This window comes from Sebastes fasciatus, chromosome 7, assembly GCF_043250625.1.
Source record: "Sebastes fasciatus isolate fSebFas1 chromosome 7, fSebFas1.pri, whole genome shotgun sequence".
NCBI classification, from domain to species: Eukaryota; Metazoa; Chordata; class Actinopteri; order Perciformes; family Sebastidae; genus Sebastes; species Sebastes fasciatus.
In genome coordinates, this window is record NC_133801.1 from 25,009,685 (window position 1) to 25,035,993 (window position 26,309).

The 26,309-nt window shown below is 40.0% G+C and overlaps 2 protein-coding genes across 6 annotated transcripts; one reads left to right on the plus strand and one right to left on the minus strand.

Annotated features, from left to right (window-relative positions):
- The first annotated feature begins 1,986 nt into the window (after positions 1–1,986).
- On the plus strand, positions 1,987–13,508 carry slc47a3 (solute carrier family 47 member 3). Its single transcript, XM_074639911.1, has 17 exons — positions 1,987–2,295; positions 2,526–2,627; positions 2,723–2,791; positions 3,628–3,776; positions 3,867–3,909; positions 4,071–4,115; positions 4,423–4,520; positions 4,607–4,704; positions 5,201–5,314; positions 6,197–6,264; positions 6,379–6,487; positions 7,542–7,617; positions 8,460–8,529; positions 8,641–8,773; positions 8,930–9,024; positions 9,113–9,158; positions 10,956–13,508. Exons 1-17 carry the CDS (start codon positions 2,146–2,148, stop codon positions 11,174–11,176), a joined length of 1,686 nt encoding a protein of 561 aa, XP_074496012.1. The 5' UTR covers positions 1,987–2,145; the 3' UTR covers positions 11,177–13,508.
- LOC141770426 (multidrug and toxin extrusion protein 1-like) lies at positions 10,892–25,876 on the minus strand. 5 transcript variants are annotated; one of them, XM_074639907.1, is made up of 20 exons: positions 25,759–25,876; positions 25,340–25,482; positions 23,523–23,667; positions 19,195–19,454; positions 18,746–18,847; positions 18,438–18,506; positions 18,192–18,340; positions 16,704–16,746; positions 16,553–16,597; positions 16,328–16,425; positions 16,144–16,241; positions 15,949–16,062; positions 15,791–15,858; positions 15,561–15,669; positions 15,394–15,469; positions 13,677–13,746; positions 13,377–13,509; positions 13,181–13,275; positions 12,957–13,064; positions 10,892–11,841 (listed from the first exon to the last, which is right to left on the minus strand). In XM_074639907.1, the coding sequence occupies exons 4-20, from the start codon at positions 19,300–19,302 to the stop codon at positions 11,536–11,538; spliced, it is 1,791 nt and encodes a 596-aa protein (XP_074496008.1). In that variant the 5' UTR covers positions 19,303–19,454; positions 23,523–23,667; positions 25,340–25,482; positions 25,759–25,876; the 3' UTR covers positions 10,892–11,535. The 5 variants fall into 5 exon arrangements, with proteins under 5 accessions (XP_074496008.1, XP_074496007.1, XP_074496009.1 ...); XM_074639906.1 differs by having other exon boundaries at positions 23,523–23,648; positions 25,323–25,482; positions 25,759–25,861; XM_074639908.1 differs by having other exon boundaries at positions 25,340–25,460; positions 25,750–25,861.
- Between the last annotated feature and the right edge of the window lie 433 nt (positions 25,877–26,309).

Consider the following 26,309-nt stretch of genomic DNA (forward strand, 5'->3'; position numbering starts at 1 on the left):
ATAAATGCATTTCCCGGCCCCATAGGTTTGGTTCTCCAAAAGACTTACAATACACATATAAACATAAACACAATAATACTCATTCAGTGCTAACGTATATTTTATCACTGCTATGAATAATCACAACATCCCCTCTCTTGGGATAAATGTGGGGTGAAAAATGTAAGAAAATATTTTCCATAGTTAGGGCAGGTGACCAGGTGTCGCACTTTACGAAGGACTGCACAGCATTTTTATCTCTTCTCCCACATCCCACATAATTGAGACGATGTCCATATGTCCACCACGTACATTTTCATTGGCTCTAGTTTTCAAGTGTCAAACCAGGACAGACGTTTTTTTTAAATCTGGCTTTCATCCAATGGTTGTGAAGAAAGCAGGGAAGGCTGTCATCACGATGTTGTGTTTGCGAGTGCCAGTTCTAGTTATTTTTATAAAACGGTTTCTATATCCTGACAGTAGTACATGAGACCGGTAATCTAAAGACAATGATGTGCCTCTGTGTCCTCTGGTGCTCCTAATGGCATCTGCAGGATTTCACAGACCAGAGGAAAACAGCCAATCACAGCCGACCTGGAGCCTCGCCGTCTCTGAGCAGCTGTCAATCACTCGCAAACACTGACCAAAAGGTCAAACAAGGCAGCGCTGATCAAATATGAATCAATATTCTGTTACTGTCATGCATATCTCTCTCCTCAAATGTTTTCAGAAACATCTCGTAGTGTACAGTTTATCTGTAAAATGAGAAAGTTTGTGACCTGACAGCCATGTTGAGATCAGTTGAGGAAGTATCAAGCACCGCCCACCAGCCGGAGCACAGCCAATATGCCAGTTATTTTTCAATTTTCAAACAGGAGTAATACGACATGAAGCGACACAGTTCACGTGAGTCTCGCAAGAAATGTGCGGCTCAAAAAGAGATGTGCCCATCTATGGATGCATTCGGGCAAAGCATAGAGATGTTTCAAGATAAGGGGCAGAATATAAATGTTTGTTATTTAAATTAGATAGACATTATATCAAAATTGTTGACTACCTCTCAGCCTTGGTAATGTGTCCCACATTGTCCCACAGAAAGATACTCTTTGTCCCACATTTGGTTGGTTGGGATCTTGTCACCCTTGGGCAGGGGTCAGCAACCTGCGGCTTCTGAGCCACATGCGGCTCTTTAGCTCCTCTCCAGTGGCTCCCTGTGGATTTTTAAAAACGGAAATGAATAACTGTTTTTTTTGTTTACATTTTCATTTTTATTTATCATTGTTGTAAGTCTATGGTACGACGGTACGACAGAGTATTAGGGCCACATTGAGGTTATGACTTTATTCTCTTAAACCTCTGACTTTATTCTCATATTACAACTTTTTTTCTCGTAAACTTTTGACTTTTTCCTCGTTAAGTTATGACTTTATTCTCATAATATTACGACTTTTTTTCTCATAAAGTTATGACTTTATTGTCATATTACGACTTTTTTTCTCGTAAAGTTATGACTTTATTCTCATAATATTACGACTTTTTTTCTCATAAAGTTATTACTTTATTCTCATATTACGACTTTTTTTCTCGTAAAGTTATGACTTTATTCTTGTAAAATTACAACTTTTTTTCTCGTAAAGTTATGACTTTATTCTCATAATATTACGACTTTTGTATCATAATATTATGACTTTATTCTGGAAACCTCCGATTTTTTCCCCCTCAATGTGACCCTAATGCTACGTAGTACATTTGCTCTTTATATACTATATACTTAAACTATAAACTGTGTTTACTTCATCACAATACTCAAATGTTTTGCGGCTCCAGACACATTTTTTTAATTTATTTTTTAACCTAAAATGTCTCTTTTGATAGTAAAGGTTGTTGACCCCTGCCCTAGGGGGACCCTAAGCTTAATATCATGGAGGCACCGGCCCCCTCTAGCCCCCTCCTAGAACCACCACTGCGAGCCCAGCTGACTCACAGGAAGTGACTAACATAATCACTGACTTTCACGTGGCTCGTGCATGGATGTATAAAGGGAACTCGTTTACCACAGCTTTCATCACCTGACACACTGACAGAGATCCTGGACTGAACTGCGGTAGCCTGAGCAGCTACACAGAGCGGCGAATAGAGCAGCAGTAACTGAACCTATAGTGAATCATGGAGAGCAGCAGCAGCAGCAGCAGCAGCACACAGAGCTCACCTCTCTCTACATGGAGGGAATGTGATGTCATCAAGAGGATCCGCATGTTGGCTCCTGTTGGTTTCAAGACAGAAATAATAGAGTTGTCTAAACTGGCCGGACCAGTGGTGAGTAACATGTATTTAAATGTACTGCCAATCATTGCTGATCAAAATAAAGCAAATTAAAATAACATTTAATTGGACTGTTAATTAAGTTCATCATTATGAAGGTTGTGCCATTTATTGTACAGGCCAGGTTGAAGTACAACAAATAGGACCACACCACTAATTAATAATAAAGTAATCAATATTTTGTTTTGTCATCTCAACTACTTTTCATTCATTTTCCTCATCAGATTATATCCCAGCTCATGATGTTTGCAGTGAGTTTTGTCAGCACTATATTCTGTGGCCACCTGGGTAGGACAGAGCTGGCCGGTGTGTCTTTGGCCATAGCAGTAAGTATACAGGATAATAATGTTCTTATACAGTGAATGTTGAAAACCAATAAAGCAACAGAACATAATCCACCAATGTTTGTTATTACCCTCAGGTTATTAATGTTACAGGTATATCTATTGGAGCTGGTTTGGCTTCAGCGTGTGATACTCTGATTTCTCAGGTATGATGAGCCTTATGTAGCTACTATTCTTCATTCAATTTTCAATGTCAAATCATTTTTATGTACAGCGTCAAACCATAACAGAATCTTGTGGCGCTTTTCATATACAGCAGGTCTAGACCTACTCTGTAATTTACAGAGACCCAAGGTAAAATCTCCCATGACTATTACTACTGACTACTACTACTAATAGCAGCAGTGGATATAATAGAATGATAGTAATAATATCAGCTATAATAGCAGAAATAATAATAGAAATATGGCTACTAATAATAATAATAATACTAATAGCAGCAGTGGATATAATAGAATGATAATTGTAAAAGCAGTAATAATAGCAGAAATAATAATAGTAATATGACTACTAGTAATAATAATAACAGCAGTGGATATAATAGAATGATTAATTGCAGTAATAATAGCAGAAATAGAAAAATGGCTGCTAATAATAGTAACAGCAGCAGTGGATATAATAGAATGATAATAGTAATAGCAGTAATGATAGCAGAAATAATAATATAAATATGACTACTACTACTACTAATAATAATAACAGCAGTGGATATAATAGGGATAATAAGGGAGTGATAATAATAATAATAGAAGAAAAACCAAGTTCGTGACATGCATGAATAGGACATGAATGCATACAGATCAGATAGAGACTGAGGGAGAGGAGGAGAGAGGAGCTCAGTGTATCACAGGAAGTTCCCCCGGCAGTCTATAGGCCTATAGCAGCAGCTGATCCAAGGCAGCCTGATCCAACCCTAACTATAATAAATATTCATCAGGTATGAGAAGTATTGACATAATAAGAAAATGCTCTCTGGTTTCAGACCTTCGGGGGCCGCAACCTCATGAGAGTTGGGGTCATTCTGCAGCGGGCCATCCTCATTTTATTACTGGCTTGTTTCCCCTGTTGGGCAATCCTCGTTAACACAGAGCTCATTCTGTTGGCTGTCAAACAGGAGCCAAAGGTGGCCAGGTAAGCTGTGTCAAAACTCACTCGTTGTTTTGCGTTATTTATTTAATGTTTAAAATGTCTTGTTGATACTGATGGAAAACCTCTCTCCAGGTTGTCTCAGATGTACGTGAATATCTTTATGCCAGCACTCCCTGTGAGTATTTCAAACCTCTCTGTATGAAACTCATCTTCCTTCAATCAAGCGTTTGCTTGCTATGCCAACTGCATGTCTCTAAAAAATTCTATTTTGATGTCTGTTGTGTCCAAATATATGAAATTCAGGAATTATTTTTTTGTTGTTGTTTTTCTGTTTAGGCTACATTCATGTATTCATTAGAAACAAGATATCTACAAAACCAGGTAAGGTCCATTATTATTCAACAATAAGTAACTCTGATGAGCTGAAATAAGGAAAGGATGATTATATGAAAGAGACGCCATATACATATATAATACACGCCTGAGATTTGCTTCCTTTTATCCTCAAAAGGATAAGTAAGGGATAATGTACAGCGAGCCGGTCATTGTTGTGAAATAAACCCAACATGCGATGCAGGTCTCTCATTGCCCTGAAGGGGTTAATTTCACAACAATGACCCACTAGCTGTACATTATCCCGCTTATTACACGGCTACTTACTTAATAACATGAGGTTCTTCTCTTTTAGGGCATCATATGGCCGCAGGTAATCACAGGCTTCGCGGTCAATGTTCTCAACGCTCTCATCAACTACATTTTCCTCTTCCCATTAAATCTGGGAGTAGCGTGAGTATTGCCTATTGACTCTTTCAGTTCCACAATTATTGATTGCGTCCCATAACCTACATCATGCAATGAAATACTCTTTACAGAGGTTCTGCCGTTGCCAACTCCATTTCCCAGTTCTCCATGGCTGCAATTCTCTATGCTTATATCATATGGAAAGGTCTTCACAAGGCCACCTGGGGAGGTGAGCACCACATTTGCATTGGAGGATAGTTAGCCTGCATGTAATCAGAGGCTCCAGTTGTTTCCCACAAGCAGGTGTTAATGAGTTATTGCATTGATTGTGGTTTAATAAAGCTGTAGCTCAGGAGAAACTCACAGTTTTGTAATAAATTATTATGAGTTGTATTAATATTATGATTGGTTGGAAAACAAACATCTAGTTAATTGTGTTTAAGGTGTTTCAAGAAATCTTAAAACCCATCTTCAGAGAACGTATGAGCAATATATTGTCTCAGAAACATCTTAGTTTAATGTGAAAAATACTATTTTGATCAGAAATCTGTCAGTAATATCTAGAAAAATCACAATGTAGTGAAAAAAGTGAAGACCCATCAGATCTGCTTATGATTATGTCCCCAGCAGAGCTCCTTGGAGTCGGTACATATCTGATTGTTGAGACCTTATTTCATAGGTGTTGGTAATAGAATGATTTAATGATTCATTATTTGATCACACAGGCTGGTCTAAAGAGTGCTTGCAGGACTGGGGCTCATACATCAACTTGGCCATCCCCGGCATGATCATGATGTGTGTTGAGTGGTGGACGTATGAGATTGGAAGCTTTCTGGCAGGTAAATGTCAAAGGTCATGTTGTAGTTTTAAAGCTGCAGTCGGTAACTTTGAGTGAATATGATTTTATAATATTGTCTCTATATCCTGACAGTAGTGCAATGAGACAGATAATCTGTGAAAAAAATCATGTTCTTCTGTGTCCTCCTAATGGCATTTACAAGATTTCACTGCGCCCGAATGAAAACAACCAATCAGAGCCAAGGATTCTCTAAAGCAGCTTTCAGTCACTGCAGAGCAAACTTTCTCGTTTTACAGCTAAAAAGTACACTACAAGATGTTTCTGAAAACATAAAAAAAATTATAGGGTAGCGCATTCCAGCTTTCAAAATAAAGGAGGACAAAATACTATTAATTCGTTCACATCACAATAGGCATACGCTTAAGCGTTTCGGCACGGAGACTTCTTCTTAGCGCTCAGAAGAAGACTTTGTGCTATATAAAATGCTCGTCCTGCTTTATATAAAATGCTTGTCCTTTATATAAAATGCTTGTCCTGCTTTATTTTGAAATGTGTGCTACCTCCTCACATTTTTATGCTTATTGGACTTTGGGTCTAGCACTCCACCATGAATTCCATCGTTGAAGGGAAATCTCCTTTACCTAAACACGTTTCTGAAAACATTTGAGCAGAGAAATGTTTGTGAGTTTTACGAGCAGTGATTGACAGTTGCTCGGCTCTGATTGGTTGTTTTCCTGCGGTGAAGTCTTGCAAATGCCAGTAGGAGCACTAAAAGGACACAGATTATCTGTCTCATGCACTACTGTCAGGCTATAGTGATCGCTTCATAAGAATAACCTTTTATCATATTTGCTCAAAGTAACTGACTGCAGCTTTAAAGCATTTATGGTCTGAAATCTAACTGCTGTTTGTCAATCGACAGGTCTAATAAGTGAGGTGGAGCTTGGAGCTCAATCGGTTGTATACGAACTGGCAAATGTTGCATTCATGGTAAGCTTTCCTCTACCAAATACTGAATATGCATCAAATTGTTAACGTGTGAAATGAATCCCCTATCTGTACATGCAGTGGAACAGCATGTTAATATAGTATTTTTGTTATTAGTTCCCTATGGGTTTCGGTATAGCTGGCAATGTAAGAGTTGGAAATGCCTTGGGAGCCGGAGACACAGAGCAGGCTATATTGTCTACTAAACTGACAATGTTCTGTGGAGGTCAGTATGCTGCTGCTTAAACACACTATTTCTATGCTATGTGTTAACATCTTATCTCAATTACATGTATTTGAAGTAGGGCTGTCAAAGTGAACACGATAATAACGCGTTAACGCAATTTGTTTTAAAGCCACTAATTTCTTTAACGCATCAACGCAACTTGCGAGTTTTAGTCTGTAGCGGACTCAGCTTTAAAGCTAGAGTGAAGATACTGGCATCATATGAGACTAGAAAAACCTAAGGAATCCATTGGTATCAACCACGTGATACTAGATTGTGTCAAAGGAGGCTAAATAATGCTGCAAACTTATACACTAAATTTTGGCAAAGGAAAAACTGGAATGGCCATTTTCAAAGGGGTTCCTTGAAGATATGTGAATGAAAATGGGTTCTATGGGTACCCACGAGTCTCCCCTTTACAGACATGTCCATTTTATGATACTCACATGCAGTTTGGGTCAAGTCATAGTCAAGTCAGCACACTGACACACTGACAGCTGTTGTTGCCTGTTGGGCTTGAGTCTGCCATGTTATGATTTGAGCATATTTTTTTATGCTAAATGCAGTACCTGTGAGGGTTTCTGGACAATATTTGTCATTGTTTTGTGTTGTTAATTGATTTCCAATTATAAATATATACATATATTTGCATAAAGCAAGTATATTTGCCCTCTTCCATGTTGATAAAAGTATTGAATAGTTGACAAATCTCCCTTTAAGGTACATTTTGAACAGATAAAAAATGTGTAATTAATTTCAAATTAATCGCAATTAATTATGGACAATAATGCAATTAATTGCGATTAAATAGTTAACACTAGAATGATGGTTGTATAATTATAATTTCACTCAAGAATTAGTGCAGGAGTAGTTTAAAGCTTAAATAACAAGCCTTATGCTCCAGGAGAGCTACTCATTGTACAACTGTGTGGTTATCTTTTGTGTTTTGTCTGTATTGTTTTGTGTATTAGTCAGTTTACAGAAAATAAACTAATTCAGCACCTTTTGAATGATGCAACCGGTGGAAAGTTAAGTCTGTCACTCTTTACCACAGGGTCAGTCTCTATATGCTTGTCTATTCTCATTGGGAGCCTGAAGGACCATATCTCTTATGTCTTCACATATGACGAGTGAGTATCTTTAACATGTGTTTTTGTAATCACGACTGTATTCATGATGTTTGTTTAAAAAAATCCCAGGGTGTGTTGTGTTATCATATACAGTCAGTGTCAAGTCTGGGAAAGATGATCGGTCTCTTGCTGTAAATGACCTTTCACCATTACATGACAGAAAACAGTGAACTTTGCCTACATATTCTTTTAAATATTAACTTGAAGTAAATGCTACGCCCAGCATCACTGTGCTTAATGGCAATGAAGTGATTGCTCTTTGGTCAATGATACTAGGAATATATAATGTGTCACAGTGCTCAGATATAACACATAAATCTCATTATGATGTCATTTTTCACCTCTCTTATGGTACATGTCCACAGGCTCCGTCCTTTCCACGCTTCCCATTCATTGTCTATGTAAGCGTAACCCTGTACGAGACGGTGTCACGGTGGCCGCTCTTCATTTGCATAAAGTTGAGTTCTAGGCTACTTTATACAAATCAGGGGCGTGCGGCGCGACTCGCCGCCTCTGGAAACTCCCAAGAAACTTTTAAACTAAGCATTGTCCATCCAAAATAAAGACTGATTCAGCAACTACAAGGCTTATTTCTCACATAAAAATTTTTCAGAACCGCGTTTCGGTGAACTATTTTCGTGATATAATAGAAGAAAGTTTCCAAATGAGCCGCTATGTTGGTTCCAATCGCGTTCGTCCAATCAGATGCCTTGTGTCTTGTTGCAGCCCATCAAGCGTCCAATGCTGGGAAGTGAGGCGGTCCCTCACGATAAAAAAACAGCCCCTGTGGACATGTACCATTACAGTGTCAAACTATAAATTCGGAGTCTCTTTTCTTTCAGACAAATCAGGGAAAGGGTTGCTGATGTTATAACTCTATATGCTCCATTCGTCCTCCTAGATGCAATATCAGTAAGTATCTCCCAAACAGGATCTCATGACACACCCGATGCAATTGCAAAACATACCAGGTGCTTTATTTTGTCACGTCTAACCACCTCTTTATTGTGTTTACGTGACTAGGCTTCCGTGGGAGGCGTCATAAGAGGAGCAGGTAAACAGAAGATTGGGGCTATATCCAACATTGTGGGATATTATGGTGTCGGTTTTCCCATTGGAGTGTCACTGATGTTTGCAGCCAAATTGGGAATCAAAGGTAAGATTTACAGCTTGTTTTTTAGCCTTCGGCTGTTTTTTGCCACATTTTTGTCAAACCGGTAATTTTTAAGTTTTGCCCCCAGTGTCTATTTTTAGTCATAGATCCACCTAGTCTTAAAGCTTAAGATGTCAAACTCTTTATTTCCCCATGCAGGTCTGTGGATAGGTTTGTTTACCTCTGTGTTTCTGCAATGCTCATTCCTGATTATCTACCTGGTGAGAATGAACTGGAAGAAAGCAACAGTGGAGGTTAGTATTCAGAGGTAAAGCTTCCCATTCTAAATGGCCTGAGGCTGCTTCTTTATGAATAAACGTTCACACATTGTTTTTCTTCCAGGCTCAAATCCGAGCGGGAGTGTGTGGGAGCAGCTCCACAGACACAAGTAAGATTGTGCAGCAACTAAAGCAATTTAAACAGCTAGAGAAAAAAAACATTTATCCTGTTCAGCAGGGAAATTATACATTTTTCCTCAGGAGCCAGTTCAGACTATAAGATGTAGTTTAATGGTGGTATATTGCTAAAAAATATACATGTAGTGTAGCACCTTAAGATCATGCAAAAGCTCAGTATTATTGTAAAGCTATAGCTACACAGTATAGATACTGTATGCTACTGTCCCTCTGGCTACTGTTTTTGTGTTCTTTATTGTTGATTCATTGATTGTTTAAACTAGAAATTAATTCAAAAATAGTGAAAAATGCTGAAAGTTCAAGGTAACATCTACAAATTGCCAAATGCTAATTAGAGTAACAGTCCAAAACACTTAAGTATTTAGTTTACAATAATATAAAAAAAGAGAAAGCAGTAAATGGTCACATTTGAAGGTGCAGTGTGTATGATCTGGCGACATCTAGCGGTGACGTTGCATATTGCAACCAACTGAAACTGCTTCCATCTGCCAAGCGTGTAGGAGAGCTATAGTGGCCGACGCAAACACGTGAATGGCCCTCTATAGCCAGTGTTCGGTTTGTCTGTTCTGGGCTACTGTAGAAACATGGCAGCCAATTCCGTGGAGAAAACACAATGATTCATATTTTCAGGTCATTATACGCTAAAGAAAACATACTTGTTAATATCATATTCTATTTCTGCCAATAGAACCCCCTAAATGCTACACACTGTTCCTTTGCTGCAATGGGCAGATTTTTGGCATTTGTGCTTAACAAATGGCTTAAGCTAATCGATTGTCAAAATGGTTGGCAATTAATTTTCTGTCGATCGACTTAGCAATTATCAACTAGGCCTAATCGTTTCAGCCTTAATTAGATCTCTGATGCTCAGCAACTAGCTGGCTCTAATTGGAATTTAACTCACATTAGCTCTGGCCATAACTGCTGTCATCTCTAAAGTTTGAGTTACTAATAATAACATTCATTCTTGCTGACAAACATTAGCATAAGCTGTGTAACTGACATTAGCGAGCTAAGTTATGGTTTCCTTTTGGCTCTCTATTGATGCATAAAACCATAGACTGTATATATGCACAGCGTCTCCCCACTTCCTCCCACTGTACAAAAGTGAAGCCAAAATATCCCGGATATAGGGGCGCTGCCATCTTGAGATTTTGATGTCATTTGGAGCCAGAGTCTGCGCAGTAGTGATTGGGAGGCTGTTGCCACGGTATCGAGGTCCCGCCAACACACCTTCCCGAGCCAATCGCAAGCCGAGCATAGCTGCAGCTTGTCAGCAAGAGAGTATCACAGCTGCCAATCATGACGTCTCATCCCCTTTTTATAGCATCAAATCACTAATTAAAACCATACTTATGAGACAAATGAACATTTGAATATACATAAGCGTGATAAGAACTACCCAAAATGACAGAAACCATCTTTGGAAAGAATTTATTTGACGTGTACTTTGACTTTTTAGTTTGGCCCATGTCCCATCCTCTAACAAGGAGGAGGTGGACTTATGACCTATACTGCAGCCAGCCACCAGGGGGCGATCGGCATGTTTTGGCTTCACTTTTGGAGAGCTGTGATGTCGTACATCTTTATATACAGTCTAGGCATAAAACTAAAAATAAACCAACATTAAATGTTATTAACTTATAATAAGAACAGTTTGATGTAAATAACTCACTTTTGAAAAAAAATGTCAGGTAGAATCTTGTAATTCTAAGGTAGAAATTTAATATTTTTCAGTGAAAACATTACAGTCATATTTGTATGTCCAGGTCCCCAATCAGATGACCCCGAATACCCACAGGACCAAACGGACACCATGGACACCATGGACCTGATTGACACTGAGGAGGAACCAGCAGTAAAAACAGTGGAGGCGGAGCTCTCTCACAGGACTCTGGTTGTGCGTCGGGGCCTGGCTCTGGCTGCCATGCTATCCATCCTGGCGGCTGGAATCATTATGAACGTGGTGATCACTAACTTGGTTACATGAACATGACCAAAGTCTTTTGGATTCAGTGAAGTATCTCCTTAGGCACCAGTGCACAATATGATGCACATGTTTGCATTGCAGGGTGTCAAAGCAGGACATGCAGAAGAAAGGCACCCGTCCAGATGTGCAGGAAGCAGACAGAGCATATGGGGTGACATGTTGTATGATCAATGACTTAATCTCCGAAAGCACAATATTGCTTTCAGACCTTTGATTCACACGATTTTCTAGTGAATCTGCCAGTGATTGGCTCACAACCACATTCTGTCAAAGAGAAAGAGTCAAACTAAAGACAGTTTGACAACCTTTGTATTTAATGCATTAAACAGAAGCATTGTGGTTATCCTGGATTCTTAAGGTCAATCTGACTCTTCATTTGGGACCAGTGCAGTAGAGAATATTTGATCAGGAGTATATGTCGTATTGATCCAGTCCAAAGTAAAGTTAGCCTCTGAAGGCCGGGTCTCTGGCAAGGGCACTAGGAAGTGCACACTTGCTCCCACAGCCAGAAGTGCAACTGCTGCAAACGCAATGAAGCCTCGCCTGAGGATCAGCTGGGTAGTGGAGAGACGGCCACCCATCAGCTGCTGGACCACATGTCCACCCTGTGTCTCCGTGTTCCCGTCATGGCACTCGGTGCTCACAGACATGTAGCCATCTGCTGACTTCGGAGAGAGACATTGCCCATTACTTCATTTTGTTGAGATGTAATGAAAGCGAGCAGTGTCGGTAACACAAAATTCTGAGTAGTTACTGGGGAACAAATGAGGAATGAATAAGGAACTAACTGCTAGTGAACCAGTTAATGAGAAACTCCTAATCAAATTTTATAGAGTAATGATTTGTTAATTGAGAAACGAGTCAGGAACGAATCAGGAATGAAATGATGAATCATTAATAAGTTCATTTTCAAAATTCATACATCCTATGGTCTAAGATAGTCCAAAAATATTACAGATATATTATTACAAATATACAGTTTTGCTGGACATTCATAGGAAAACAAACAAAAAAGGAGGAACAGTTACTAAGTAGTCCCTGATTACTTCATCATTATCTCATGATGACTGTACCCTCGTTGCTTAGCCTTAGCAAGTTTGCAGTTAGCTGAATTTAGCAGACACGTCTGTGGAAACGGTTGCAGTTTGGTTAGGTTTATGCGGCAAAAATACTTTGCTATGGTTAGGCACAGAGACTATCTGATTAGGTTTAGGAAAACATCATGGTTTGTATGTGAATCCTGGAAGTTATCTCGGGCGTGTTCGTTAATCAGGAACGACTTGAAGAAGGTGGGCAGTATGATCGATTCACAGATATAATAAATAATAATAATGAACTAATCGTTACCTAATGATTCATTAATGTAGGGTCTCCCAGTCTGTTCTCTTGAAACTCATCCCTATCTACTTTATAGTCCTCCATTAGGAATTCTGAGGGAGGTACTTATTAATGATTCGTCAATTATCAAGTCCTTCCTGATTTGTTCCTCACTTGTTTCTTAATTACCTAATCATTAGCTACTCTATCAAATTTGATTAGGAGTTACTCATTTATTGGTTCATTAGCGCTTAGTTCCTCAGTTGTTCCTCATTTGTTCCCTGGCAACTAATTCAAATGTTGTGTACCTTATTGTGAAGTGTTACCACAGTGTCAAAGTCAGTCAAAAAATAGCAACAACTTAATAGAAAAATATAAATGTAAATTGCTAACAAGAGGAAACAAGCTATGAAAAGAAATTTAGAGGAATTGTTGCTAATGTTAAGTTTAGCCGGCCACTTACGTTCCCATTACTCGCTCTCTGGTCAACAGTGTTGTCACCCGCAGCGTCTGACGGTGCAGCTGTGCTTATAAATGTCATGGGAGTTTTTCTCTGTGCTCGGTTTACAGCCTGCAAACAAATACAAACAAAAACTAAACCAACGTCCAGTTTCTCACGTTCTTACATGCAACAAATAGATTTCGAAAGCACAATTAGTCCAGATTCTGAGGCCCTGCTGAGCGTACCTCCTCTGTCATTCTCTCCCAGTTCAGCTTAAAGATGACAATGACGTAGAAGATGGATAGGAAAATGCCACAAACAAGCAGTCCCAGCCAAAAACCTGCAGATAAATAGACAAATTAGTCATTTTGGTGCACAGAAGGCTTCGCGTGAAAAAAACCCTTCCTTTTTGGAAATGACGTGATAAAATCATGTGATTACCTAAAATTCTCAGTTTTGCAACAAAGGCTAAAGTAACACCCAGTGAAAGTCCTACGCTGTAGTATCCAATTAAATTGGCCACGGCTGGTATCCTCTGTCTGCCCATACCCATGAAGATGCCAGTGCATACACCCTAGGATGTAAGGAGACACATTTCTAATTATTATGCAGTTTCACTCCATTGGCTGCCATGTGCTAACTTATGGATAGTTTAACGTATTATATTTAATTTATTCAACATGATTTTGGCAGCATAATGCAAATATATTTACTGTCCAAACAAGAAAAAACGTTACTCACAGAAATAGCATCAGTGAACTGAATGAAACAGTAAGCAGTCATCAAGTGTGAGACCAGACCTATGATTTTCCTGAAATAAGGTTTTATTATTAACATCTATTTTTCTAGGCAAATATCTGTACGTAGCAATAGCATTTTAAAGCGAGGGTTGGTAATGTCCAAAAACTAGCAAGAGCACGCTAGATTTTTTAAATTATTCAACCGAAAAACCCAGCCCAGTGTTGCCAAATCTCTTCCAATGAAAGTAGCTAGCAGTACTAGCTCCAAAAGTCCCTAAATCTAGCAAGAAAATCAAGCCAAATTGGCAACACTGATTGTTCAGGTCTTCCTCCAAAGCCACTCCCCCAAAATGATCATAATGACTGCAAACAACGAACATGGCGATTGTTAGTTCTCACAGCTGTCAAGCTGCAGCTTGTGGAAGATTCTGGTGATGTGCAATGAGTGCACACAGGTAGATAGGTAGGCTAAGTAGACAGGCAGGTGGCCCGTCCAATCATGCCATTTAGGCTGAATGAAATTATTGGACTGGCTTATTACAGTCCAGCGACAGATACCGGATTTTTTTCTCTTTTAAGTCGGAGTATTTGATTATTAATTGTTGTCAGGATATAATACTGGGCTTGGGCCAGAGTTGATAACGTAACTCGCTTCAGAGTTTCCCGTCACTTCACTCAGCCGCCCGGAAACAAGACACAAGAAACCTCTGTTGGTCTTGAGGAGTTGCAGCATTTATTTCTGCACAAACTGCAACTTCCACTGTACATTCACTTGATATTCTCAAAGCTAAACTAACTGTCTTCTGCTCCACTGCACACATTTGCCACCGCTCTCTCTCTTGCATCACCACTCACTTCCCACATATAGACACTATAGACGCACATGATCTTCTATTTTCTGGCTCTAGAAATGGCCATTTGCGTTTTCACGTCAGCCACCATAGTTCTTCTGCACGCTTGGCTCACGGGAGATTTTGCGATCTACACCCTCACCACTAGATGTCGCCAGATCTTACACACTGTACCTTAAATCATTTGTAACTTATAGTAATCAGTAGTCCATTTAAAGTGTTCTTTTTGGGTGTTTTCATACATGACAACATATGGAAAAACATTTTACAACTATGTTAGACTAATGTTAATTACATTTCTTTCGTTTTGTTTTTTATTTTACTCGAGGATACTTTGCCTCATGGACCATCTGCGTTCCAGCTGGCTACCTGAGGCTAGTGCTATGTGCATATTGAAATCATGACAGGAAAAAGAAAGTTATTTTCTCTCAGGAAAAACAAATGTCCACAGGGGAAGCACCTGTGGTTGAAACCGCCCTTGGCATGAGGATTGAAATGCTGGTCGCTTAATGCGCCTAGGGTGAAACTCAACCAAAGGCCATACCTCACTCTTGGTGAGGGGAAAAGGCAGAAGATTTGGCAGCAAGCTAGTAAATAGCAAAACAGCCCGTTTCATTGCTTTGTATTCATGTACTGTAATAAATATACAAATGTCAATTAGATGGTAATCTGCATGACAAATAAAGAAACAACAACAAAAGTTTGATTATAATAATCATCCGCTTATAGTGATCAATTTGACCCGGACAGACGTGATCACTATAAGCAGTTTCCCCTGGATAATGTTTTTGAAGATTACCAACCGTAGCTTTAACAATCATAGAGTATTACAGTTATTGAAATGTGAGTGCAGCTGCAGAGACTCACTCATCAGAGGTGAAGATGAAACCAATCACTGTTTTAGTAGCGCCCAGCACAAGACCCTGAACTACTGCAATGATACCTGCAAGAGAGGGGCTGTGAAAATGTTGAACAAACATCAAGTGCTGATTTATTAATACAAGCTACAATAACAGAACATATATATAACTGACCTGCAAGAGCTAATGCAATCTTGCAGGTGAGGATCGCCCCGGCCGTGTCTCCTGCACCGAGAGCATTACCCACACGGGCACACGCTGCAGCTTGAACACCAAGAGGGAACTATGGATTCATAATTTTTTTAGAAAAAGTATGATAAAGTGACTCATGGTGAACAAACCTTGAGTTTGTTGAGTTGTTTAGAGAATGGTTTAAAATGAGAATATAACGCTCCGACTAGTACCGTGTAGGTTATTAAAGCCATTAATGACACAACATGTTGGGCTGCCAGCTCGTCTTCACTCAGCATCCCTGATCATCAGAGACAAAGAAGAAAGTCGTGACTCAGAGTTTGTATCTGTTTTTTTCAGATCAAATGTCTTACCAATATACTTGGATTACCTGCAAAGAATCCCCCAAACTCATAAATCCACCACTCAAAGCACTTCATACATGTGCTGGGAATGGCCAGTTTCATGTAGGAGCCCCACTCCTGCAGCGATTCTACAGACCAGCCTGCAGGGGGAAAAATCTTCAAAGTCATCCATGAGATCACAAGGTCACCACAAACATCTACTAAATATAACTGTCCCTCACCTCCCCATGTTTTTACATGGAGCTTCTTCCACCAAATGTAAGCAAACAGAAATGTGCAGATGTAAATCTGAGACAGAGTGTTGGCTGCTGCAGATCCGCTGTAAGACATGACACGGTGATATCAGTGTGTGTGATACTTCTATTCAGATTTAAAAATTATACACTGACATGTGAGTCCACCTACCGAACACCCAGATCCAGCCAGTAAAGAAAGACATAGTTTGTCACCACATTTGCTATGTTTGCCATGGCAGCAGTGTACATTTGTGGCAGTGTTATACCCTGAGTACACAAACAGCAGATGATGCGATGATGAGTACCACTTATACCTTTCCCCTCCGTAATTACATTAATTAAGACAACATGTTTTGATTCTCTGAAATAAAAGTGTTACAGGACATTAGTGCACCTGGTTCTGCAGATAAGACACCAGTAGCTGATATACAAACATTGCCTGAAAGACAAAAATAGATTAAAAAAGATTTGAGCGATAGTGCTTTATACATCACTGAAAATAAGTTGAATTTGCTCATAAAGGTGAGAGAAAAGGTACGACTCACTGGTACTGCAGGAAGGAAGCCTGTAATATACAGCTGGGCTATTCTGAAATCAAGACAAATAACCTTCAGTTTAAGATAGTATACAATGCTCAACATCATTCAATATTCACTGCCACATAATCAGGGACATGTGGAAGGTTACCTAATTAATAAGAAACTATCAAGTTAAAGCTGCATTCATCAATATTTTTAAATCAAAAGAACCAAATGAGTATACGTGCAGAGAATTGTCACCCAATTCTGCAGCTCTACAGAGCTTTTTACCGTGGGCTTTGTTCTGGTTTTACGCCCTCACGTTTACTGCACAGTCTTACTGCTCTTGTCAACCATGTACCCTGCAGGAGCAGTAGCAGCAGCAGCCAGCTGTGTTCACATCTGCTCTGTTAAACCCATTGTTCTCTATTCGCCTAGAACCAACCGGCAGAACTGGCAAACAAAGTTAGCGAGTAGCTGCTGAAGCAGTGGCGTAAATATTGAGGGTGCAACCGGTGCGGCACACAGGGGCCCAAAAATCACCTTCCTACACCGTGTCCACACTGAATCTGTTATATGCACTTCTGTTACATCATGTAAACAAAACATGTAGGCTACCTATCAGTTGTGCGTTCCAGATCAGACTGGAGACGCGACCACTTAACTTCTTTAATTTGTTCTTTTTAAACAGAAAACACGTTTAATATTGTGATATTTACTGGAACTTAGTATACAGAAAGGTCTAAGTATACTTGGCTTATAGGCCTACTTGTACGTAATATTTTGATCGAGATGAACTTAAGAAAAGTATAATTAAGTATTCTTGCCTTATAGGCAGAAAGGTACACTTGGCTTGTAGTTGTGCTTACTTTTTGATAGGGTAGCCTATTAAAGTGTGTGAGCATGCACCGCTGGTTATATTTCAACCACAATTTACGCTATTACTGTGACTTTAGAAGATAGACTTGGTGAACTGATGTACAAGTCAGTGGAGAGCCATGGACTATATTTGTCTGTTGTTTTTGTAGAAAATGTTCATTGACAAAATATACAGTTCAACAGGGGGAGGTAGGGAGGGGCTGAGTCAAGAGTCAAGAGCGAGGAGCTGAATGAGGGACGGAGGGGAGTAGAAAGAGAGAAGAGGGAGGTTCAACTTTTTTGCATTGCATTAGTATATGCACACCAGTTTAACAGCATTATGTGGTTTGTTAAACAAATATTTCTTCAGTTGAAGACTCAAACGTATGATCTCCATCTGAATAAAAGTATTTTTTCATGCCTGAGGAGGAATTAAAAACACTTAGGAAACTGACTGAGGTTGTCATAATTCATGCATGGAAGAGATAGAAGAGCAGAATTAGTGCAATAAAGTGAATCTGTGGGGACCAGATTTGAGTTGAATGCAGAGATGGTGTTAAAGAAGAGGATGAGGTCTCAAATCCTCAAGTTCAAACTTGCCCACATCACTTGCAGTGGTAGCAATAGTATCACTACATGTTTGGTGCCGTTAGTCACCTGGTCACCTCGGGGTCCTGGCCCATGCATAACAGGATGGCCTCAGCGTTAATGAGCAGACCCCAGCAGGGCAGACAGAACAGCAGCAGGATGATGATGCTCCGCTGGAGGATCAATCCCACCCTCAGCAGGTTCTTACCACCAAATGTCTGCACAACATAATGCACATTTTAGAAAAGCTCGTAGTAATAAACAGGAGGGGACATTAAATGTATTATATCATCATATCAAAAGAGCTTTCCAAACCTGAGACATAAAAGTATTGCATGTCAGTGCCAGACCACATCCCGTTGCTACAGTGGTAACGTTAATAGTCTGGAATGAATATGAAACATACCTGAATGAGTCTGACATACACTTGTGAACTCTGATGAAACCATTATTTCTTATGGAGTAAATGTACTACATATTGATTAAATCATCAGGCTTGTGAGACAATTAGCTCTGGAGAAGGTGAGTTTATAATTCAAATATTTCATTTTCTCCCTTGAAATTACATTTCCACCTGTCATTTCGCCTCCACGAGTCCGTGGAGCATACAGATGACCACTTACAGCAGAAGCTAATCCGTAGCCAGCCATCACCTCATTTCCCAGACGCCCACAGAACATTGTGATCACGACTGGAAGCAGGTAATTGAGGATTTGAGAGAGCAGCTATGGAAAGACAAACATCGACGTTGATACCAGCTCACAGATCATACATTGTAAATTACAGGAAACACAAGTGGCAATTTATTATCATGACTGTCAGACGGTCTTGGCAAATGAGCTATGCCACTGTCATCACTTTGTCAGGTTGCAGTCACTGTTTAAAACCTGCCAAACGCTGCCTTAGGTCTATTGATTTCTGCTTCTAAGTCTCAGAGTCTGTTTACCTGACATCCTAACCTTTCTTTGGCAAAGAAAAACTGTCATCAATCTTCTGTTGTATAAATCAGGTTTTCAGCAGCCTCAAGTCCCTTAGAGACAGAGAAAGGTATATAGACAGTGCCGATCCTTACCAGAGGTCCTGTCATCCTCAGGATGTGGTACAGTTCCTCTCTGTGGGCCAGGGGAAACCTGTGGCGCATCCACCTGCAGCAGAAAAGCTTATCACTGGCCCCCTCCATGTCTGCAGGACCAGGTACTAATGCAGTGTCCTTCTGCTGGGGTGTCTGTCTTTTCAGTCTGTCTTGTCTTATCTTACTTGCTCTCCGGAATGTTGGTAAAGAAAGAAATCTTTACTGCGGTCACAGCTGCCCTAGAATGTAGCAAAGTCCAGCTGAAACAATGCAGATTGTGAAAAAAAAAGCCTGCAATCCCAACAGAGACTAAAATGGATGATTTATTAAAAGCAAAATCTTGAGCAGGTAAACATGTAAAACACAATTTGTTACCTATAATTCTGGTTAACGATTCAATGGTCTCCTTCACTCCAAAGATAAAACATTTACAAAATGCCAGACCAGACTACGGGCATTGATGGACACATGATAATTCATCCCTTATAGAAAGCCCACTGCAATACTTTGCAGCGGACCTGCAGATTCTAGATTTGGCAAAAAAGTCTCAACAAAGGGCAAAAGGGAACAACACAGATAAAGTTTAAAAGCTTATTTTATTATCTCTTATGAACTCTAAAAAACACTAAAATCAAGGGGAATTCACTTGACTCGTGGCAATACCAATTGTCCTCGATTATTAACCCTCTGAGACCCACAATAGATCAGTTTTTGTCTTTTTTAGGGCGTACAGGGGGTCATAAGTCATATAGAAGTGGTGTACATCATGTGAAAGCTGGGAACATGAAGATTAATTTGAGATGCAGCTCAGCACTGTGTGTTGAGTTGTTGAAGTTAATTAAAATAAATTGTAAAAGTGTACAAGGGTTTATAACATTATGATGGAAGTATATGATGGCCATTCCCACGCTCACTTATGTCTCATAAGTTGTTGCAGCAATTTTTGGGATGATACCATTTGTTACACAGATTTGGTGCTGAATTTAAAACATTTTTACCACTCGAGAATTGATAAAAAATAATCAATAAACCGAAACCCAAAAAGAATTGCATTTTTCGGCTATTGGATGGCGAGTACTTCTGTTCTGGAAACTGATCAAAATCCCTCTTATTATCAATCTACCAAGGAAAATCCATCCTCTGAATGCTCTAGGTCTGTAGTTGGTTGTAGAGTTTCATGAGGCTGTGATTATCCTAGAGGTCACCACAGGTCATTTTATACAGTCAGGTCAAGTTTAAAACAATGGTCTCACTATATGAAATGGCTACTATGGGGACTAACATCATCACATCCACAAGTCTCAGCTTTACAGTGATACCCAATATTTGTAATTCAAGACTGTTTAGAGACCCCAGTATGCAGAAATATTCAAACACCATTTTAGAATAGGCAGACATAACACATTTATACTGCATTCAAAAAACTGCATGTTTCTGCCCAAAACTGCATGTGATTATCATAAAGTGGGCACATCTGTAAAGGGGAGACTTGTGGGTACCCACAGAACCCATTTTCATTCACATATCTTGAGGTCAGAGGTCAAGGGACCCCTTTGGAAATGGCCATGCCAGTTTTTCCTTGTTAAAATTTAGCCCAACTTTAGACCTTCCTTCCTAGCATCTTCACACAAGCTCTAAAACTGAACCTACTACAGCCTCTGAAAGACAGTCAAGTCAGTCTGGAGGAGTTGGGTCTCTGGGGGTTAAAGGACTATAGAGGAGAGAGGAAAAACAGTCCAAGGCCAAGGTTCAGCTGTGCCGCAGGTTGGTTGCTTTCTCAGTCCATTCCCTTTCAAACACCACTTGATGGCAGTCTTCTGAGCCATCATGGACGAGGCTGGCAACGCACTTCAGCCTCAAGGAAAACCAAGACTAGAGAGAGACTACAGAGTGGAGGCACACTCTGGCACACCTACCTCCAATCAGCTCCTGAATCACAGCAATTAGCTCACAGCAAAAGTGAATTCCCATCTACCCCACAAGCACAAACCTCTCCCACTCAGTGTGAAAATGTGATTGGAGGAGAGTATTACCCAGAGAGTCCAGTAGAGGGCTCCGTCTGTGCTTATAGAACTAAGGTTACAATATCATACAAATTATGGAGTCCTCTAACATTCAAATTATTGGCTAGAAATAGCAACAGAAACAAAGTCTGGGTTTAGAGATTGATGATGGTGTCATGACAATATATTTAATGTAGCGATCAAACTTAATGCTCAAGGAAAGAGACAAAAGTAGAGCAGTGGATGGCCATTGTAAAATACATTTATGGAGACACTGACTCCAATGCTCTCTTTTGAATTATATTTGGGGACAATAAGGAGCTGCAAGTTAATTTAACACTCCAACCTTTAATTCAAATCTTTCCTTTCCTTTTACATTATTTTACTTTTCTCCTGAGCAACTACAAAGTGTGACAATGGTGTGACTTTTCAGTTAGTGATTAACATGTAGGTCGAGAATTGGGAAAGCAACCCTTAATATGCTAACCGTATGAACTTGTGTATTGGTCATGTTGACCTGGGACCTTGGACCCTTGGAGTGGTAGAGTTCAATGATTTATTGTCAATGCACACGGAAAGGATTAGTTCAGTGATTAAATGCAGAAGATATATAAACTCGCGGCGTAACAAGGCGGGCAAGGGTCAAAACCAAGAAGGCAGTCCAACAGACAGGTACTAATGCAGGTAGTTCCAGGTAGCAGGATTACAGCGGTCAGAGGCTCAAAAGCAAATGGCAAGAAGCAACAAAGAAATATTGCAACTTTGGCAAATTGGCAGTGTCAAACAGAAGTGAGTGGAAAAGGGCTGATTGTTTATTTATTTGTCTATTGATGAGGGAAGGGACAGGTGACTGAGAGTGGAGGGAAACAAGAGTGTTAAAAGAGGAGATGTCACGGTGCCATATTGCGTCATATAATTGGGGTACTACCAGCAGCGTAACATAATTGCGATTGGCCCTGGTGCAAACTTTTTCCTTGGGCCCTGGCCCCAAACGCACACACACACACGCACGTACACACAACCACTCCAGACAATTGCAAAGCAGACAATTGCTATGCCACTATGGAGAGGCTCACCAAACAGCAACTCCCAGACTGCAAACCAGCCTTAGATCAGCATCACGGACAGCAGCCGGAGCGCCACATTTATCAACGCCAACTTAACAGCCTGCCCTGGACTCAGCAGCCAAAAGTTATCACAGACACAGATTTCAGACATCATATGGGACGTAACAATTACTAGTGATGTTACGTGCTGTGCCGAGGCTTCGGAGCGTGTGTCGAGTAATCCAGAAAGTTTCCTGCGATGCGTGTATCGAGGCTTGTATCGTTTTAGACCAATGACGTCATTGATGACATCCGAAGCCTCGCTGCCCGGCCGTACCGCCCACTGGTTCATGAAGTGTTTCAGATCTTCACTGGTTCAACCAATGCCGCTTTCCAGAAGTGACACAGAACACTAATATTAACCCTCCTGCAATTATTATATTATATTACACTCCACTACAATGCACTTATTAATTTAGGATTGGTTTGCACACATAAGATGAATTACTCACAAAACAATTACAGTTTATTATACATGTATCTTATATACTCATAATATACTTACTAAATAGACATTTTATTAAATATGATATATATATATATATATATATATAAATTGATTACATGGTAATAGATTTTTTTTCATTGTTTATAGTCATTCCCAACAGCCTTTACTGGCGCAAAATACAGTATATCACAGATCTGTGTTCCCAGTAGACCACAACCAGCACAGATCCCAGTAGAGCACTTACACTTACACACCAAAAACTGACAAACTGACAATAACCTGATATTTTCAGGTGGATTTTCATTTAATTCTCACTGTGCAATATCATTTTCCACTTGTGCAATTTTGTTAATAGTCTGTTTATTGTCAATACTGTATAGACTCCTATTTTTATACTTCCAATCTTTATACTTGGTTCATATTTTGTTACACTTTGTTTAGCTCTTTTTTACTGTGTTAGCTGATGCATCTTGTTTTTTTGCACTATCCCCTTTGCTGCTGTACACTGCAAATGTCCCCACTGCGGGACTAATAAAGGAATATCTGATCTTATCACATGGTTAAGATCATATTTGTCTGTTTTACACTCTTTGACCACCAGGTGGTTTCGTGAGCACATGAAGCCTCGAGCAATGAACCCTTTTCCGAACCAATTTGCTGGAAAGCTTCAAAGCTTCATGAGGCTTCATCTCGCCATCACTAACAATTACAGTGCTATAGATTTAAATCCCTGATCCCACTCCATAATAACAAAAAGAAACCAGTACTCACCCATTAGGAGTTTACAGGTCTTGTGCTCCACAAAGTCATTAACAACACTGCTTAAGAACCATGTCCTTTTTTATTGGAATGTCCTGGCTGTGAGCAACGCAGCGTGACGTGGCACGCCGTTTTGAGCTGAACTTTTGTCAGACCACTGGCGTGTTCAGGGAGTGGCCTTGGGTGGCACAGGCCACCCCTGAAATCTGATTGGCCACCCCAAGTGCCACCCCAATATCTTAAAATATGATTGGCTTTATGCCCAGTCAGAGGCGGGCCACGGCACTGAATGTAAACTGCACTCTTGTTTAGAGTTGCAGTTCCTTCTCAAACCTGAGAGGCAGAGATGCGCTAAAGTAGTATGTAGCCTGCAACAAAAAAAAAAAGGCGCGAAGAAGAAGAAGTTTGAGCAGGTGAACCTACAGGTGAAACAAACTCAGTCTATCGAAGCAACACGTCTCTGGAGCGTCGTCGTGAAAGATACATGGATGATTTTATCAAAGTGTTTGCAAGCAAACACAAGAACAGGCGAATTGCACTGTTTTAACCCTCCTGTTTTCCTCAGGTCAAGGAAGGAAGAAGGGAGGGAGGAAGGACGGAATGAAGAACAGAGGAAGGACAGAGGGAGGAAAGAAAGAGAGAAGGACAGGAAGAAGGGAGGGAGGAAGGAAGCAAGGAAGGAAGGAACTGTCAAAACAGATTGTGTCTCTTGAATGGTAATACTAGGTAATACTAGAGTAACCAACATTGTAGCACATGTAAAGTTTATAATTTGTTTGGTTAAATAATTTGTTCAAAGAGGCGTATGTATTCTAAATATGTTTGCACTTTATAGGCGGAGAGTGACTGTGTTTTAATGTGCATTGTTTTCTTATGTTGGCTTTTGGAGTCACAGGTTATTTTGTAGCATTATTACTGTAACAAATCAGTGTTGAAACAAGATTTGTTACAATTGATGTAAACTTTTTTTATGCACACGTAAGCTCTGGTAAGGTCAGCTATCTCTGTTGATAAAATATTCTACACGGTCTGTACCTCCAACCATTTACATTGTTGCACATGCAACGTTTTGCACAGTTTTGTCAAGTAAATATTTTGCCCAAAGAGTCTTATTTATTTTAATTTTGTTGGCACTTTATAAAGTGACTGTTTTAGAATAAGGATTTTCTTTTGTATGTAACCTACTTTGGGAATTTACAAATTATTTTGGCATTATTTAACAGTTCACTTTACAATGTTAAAACAAGATTTGCTGGTATGTGAGGAGGGATGTGACTTTTGTTTATACCTGGGAGTTCAGGTTTCTCTGTTGCTGAGAATACTACAGTAACTTACTACACTGTGGCACATGTGACAAGTTTTGTCAAGTAAATGATTTGCCCAAACAGGCTTATTTATTGTAATTTTGTTGGCACTTTATACAGTGCACTTTATACAGAAAGTGCATTGTCTTTTTTGTATGTACTGTATATCATACCTTGGAAGGTTGTTTTGAGGTTAGAATAAAGTATGGTAGTTTTCAATCACATTTGTATGTTGCCTTTTCCTGAATGTTGTGACTAGTAGGTCTGTTCTTGCTTGCAGTGTTAGTAAGTGAAGTAGATATGGGTTGTGGAGACAAAAATGGTAAATTAATGCTATGCCGACACCTGGGTGTGGGTGTGTATTTTCTTGTGTGTGTGTGTGTGTGTGTGTGTGTGTGTGCATACGTGAGTGTATATGTCTGTGCGCAGGCGCTCCTGCTCACACTTCATGCCACCCCTGCACAAGTCAGTGCCCCACTGGTGCCACCCCTATCAAAAATGTCTGGACACGCCCCTGTGTCAGACGCCTAGCTGTTTCTATTTATTCCTGTTGCTCGCCTTGAAATTCCCTAAATGGACCAGGAGCGGCTGATTGGTGAAGTTATCCATACGATACTTCTCAATTTCACTACAAAAAGGCAGCTGGCTGGACGGAGATCACCAGAGAGCTGAAAGTTTCCTACTGCCGTTGGCTATATTGTATTTAATTTCCAGTAAATATCACAATATTAAACGTGTTTTCTGTTTAAAAAGAACAAACAAAGGAAGATAAGTGGTTACGTCTCCAGTCTGATCTCGAGCTCACAGCTGATAGGTAGCCTACATGGTTTGATTACATGATGTAACAGAAGTGCATATAACGGCTTCAGTGTGGACACGGTGTAGGAAGGTGATTTTTGGGCCCCTGACAGCTTCTGGGCCCCAGTACGCCGCACCGGTTGCACTGTCCATATTTACGCCACTGAGTACAACACAAGCACAGTAAAATCTGGTCTGCACTTGCATAAAAGGCTCACTAGCTGGCGCTTCTCCAGTTACACTGCACATGTGTCATACCCCGTAGCTCAAGATTGTGTCCCAGCCTCCATTCAATAGCCTTGAAAGGAAAGGGGTTATTGCAGGACAGGAGTGGGAGTGAGGTGACTGGGATGGGAGAAGAAGTCAGAATGCATCTGGTGGACAGGAAGAGAATGACAATGAATGACTTTGAAGAAATGTTAATGTGGCTGAGGATAGGGACAGAGAGGAAGGACGTGACAGTTTATATACTCCATTCAATGGCAAAAAGTTTGAAAAAAAATGTTGATGACTAATAATCTATATTAGTATTAATGAGTATTAATGTAGTAAAGTAATGCTCTTTGTAGTGTGTGAGGCCTATTTTTTCTTCAACTTTTCACCCAGAGCTCTGCTAAATTCTAACTTAAAAGTGTTCTACACCTGTGTTGTAATCAGAGCTTCTCCATGCTTTGTTGACATAGCCGGGCCGGCCCTT

What these genes read in the sequence shown, in the direction of transcription:
- slc47a3 (XM_074639911.1), top strand. Translation starts at nt 2,146, where the DNA reads ATGGAGAGCAGCAGCAGCAGCAGCAGCAGCACACAGAGCTCACCTCTC. An exon ending in ACTGACAATGTTCTGTGGAG is followed by an intron (nt 6,488 to 7,541) that starts GTCAGTATGCTG and finishes TCTTTACCACAG; the next exon opens with GGTCAGTCTCTATATGCTTG. An exon ending in AGCCAAATTGGGAATCAAAG is followed by an intron (nt 8,774 to 8,929) that starts GTAAGATTTACA and finishes TTCCCCATGCAG; the next exon opens with GTCTGTGGATAGGTTTGTTT.
- LOC141770426 (XM_074639907.1), bottom strand. Translation starts at nt 19,302, where the DNA reads ATGGAGGGGGCCAGTGATAAGCTTTTCTGCTGCAGGTGGATGCGCCAC. An exon ending in GTTTGGGGGATTCTTTGCAG is followed by an intron (nt 15,859 to 15,948) that starts GTAATCCAAGTA and finishes TCTGATGATCAG; the next exon opens with GGATGCTGAGTGAAGACGAG. An exon ending in GATTGCATTAGCTCTTGCAG is followed by an intron (nt 15,470 to 15,560) that starts GTCAGTTATATA and finishes CCTCTCTTGCAG; the next exon opens with GTATCATTGCAGTAGTTCAG.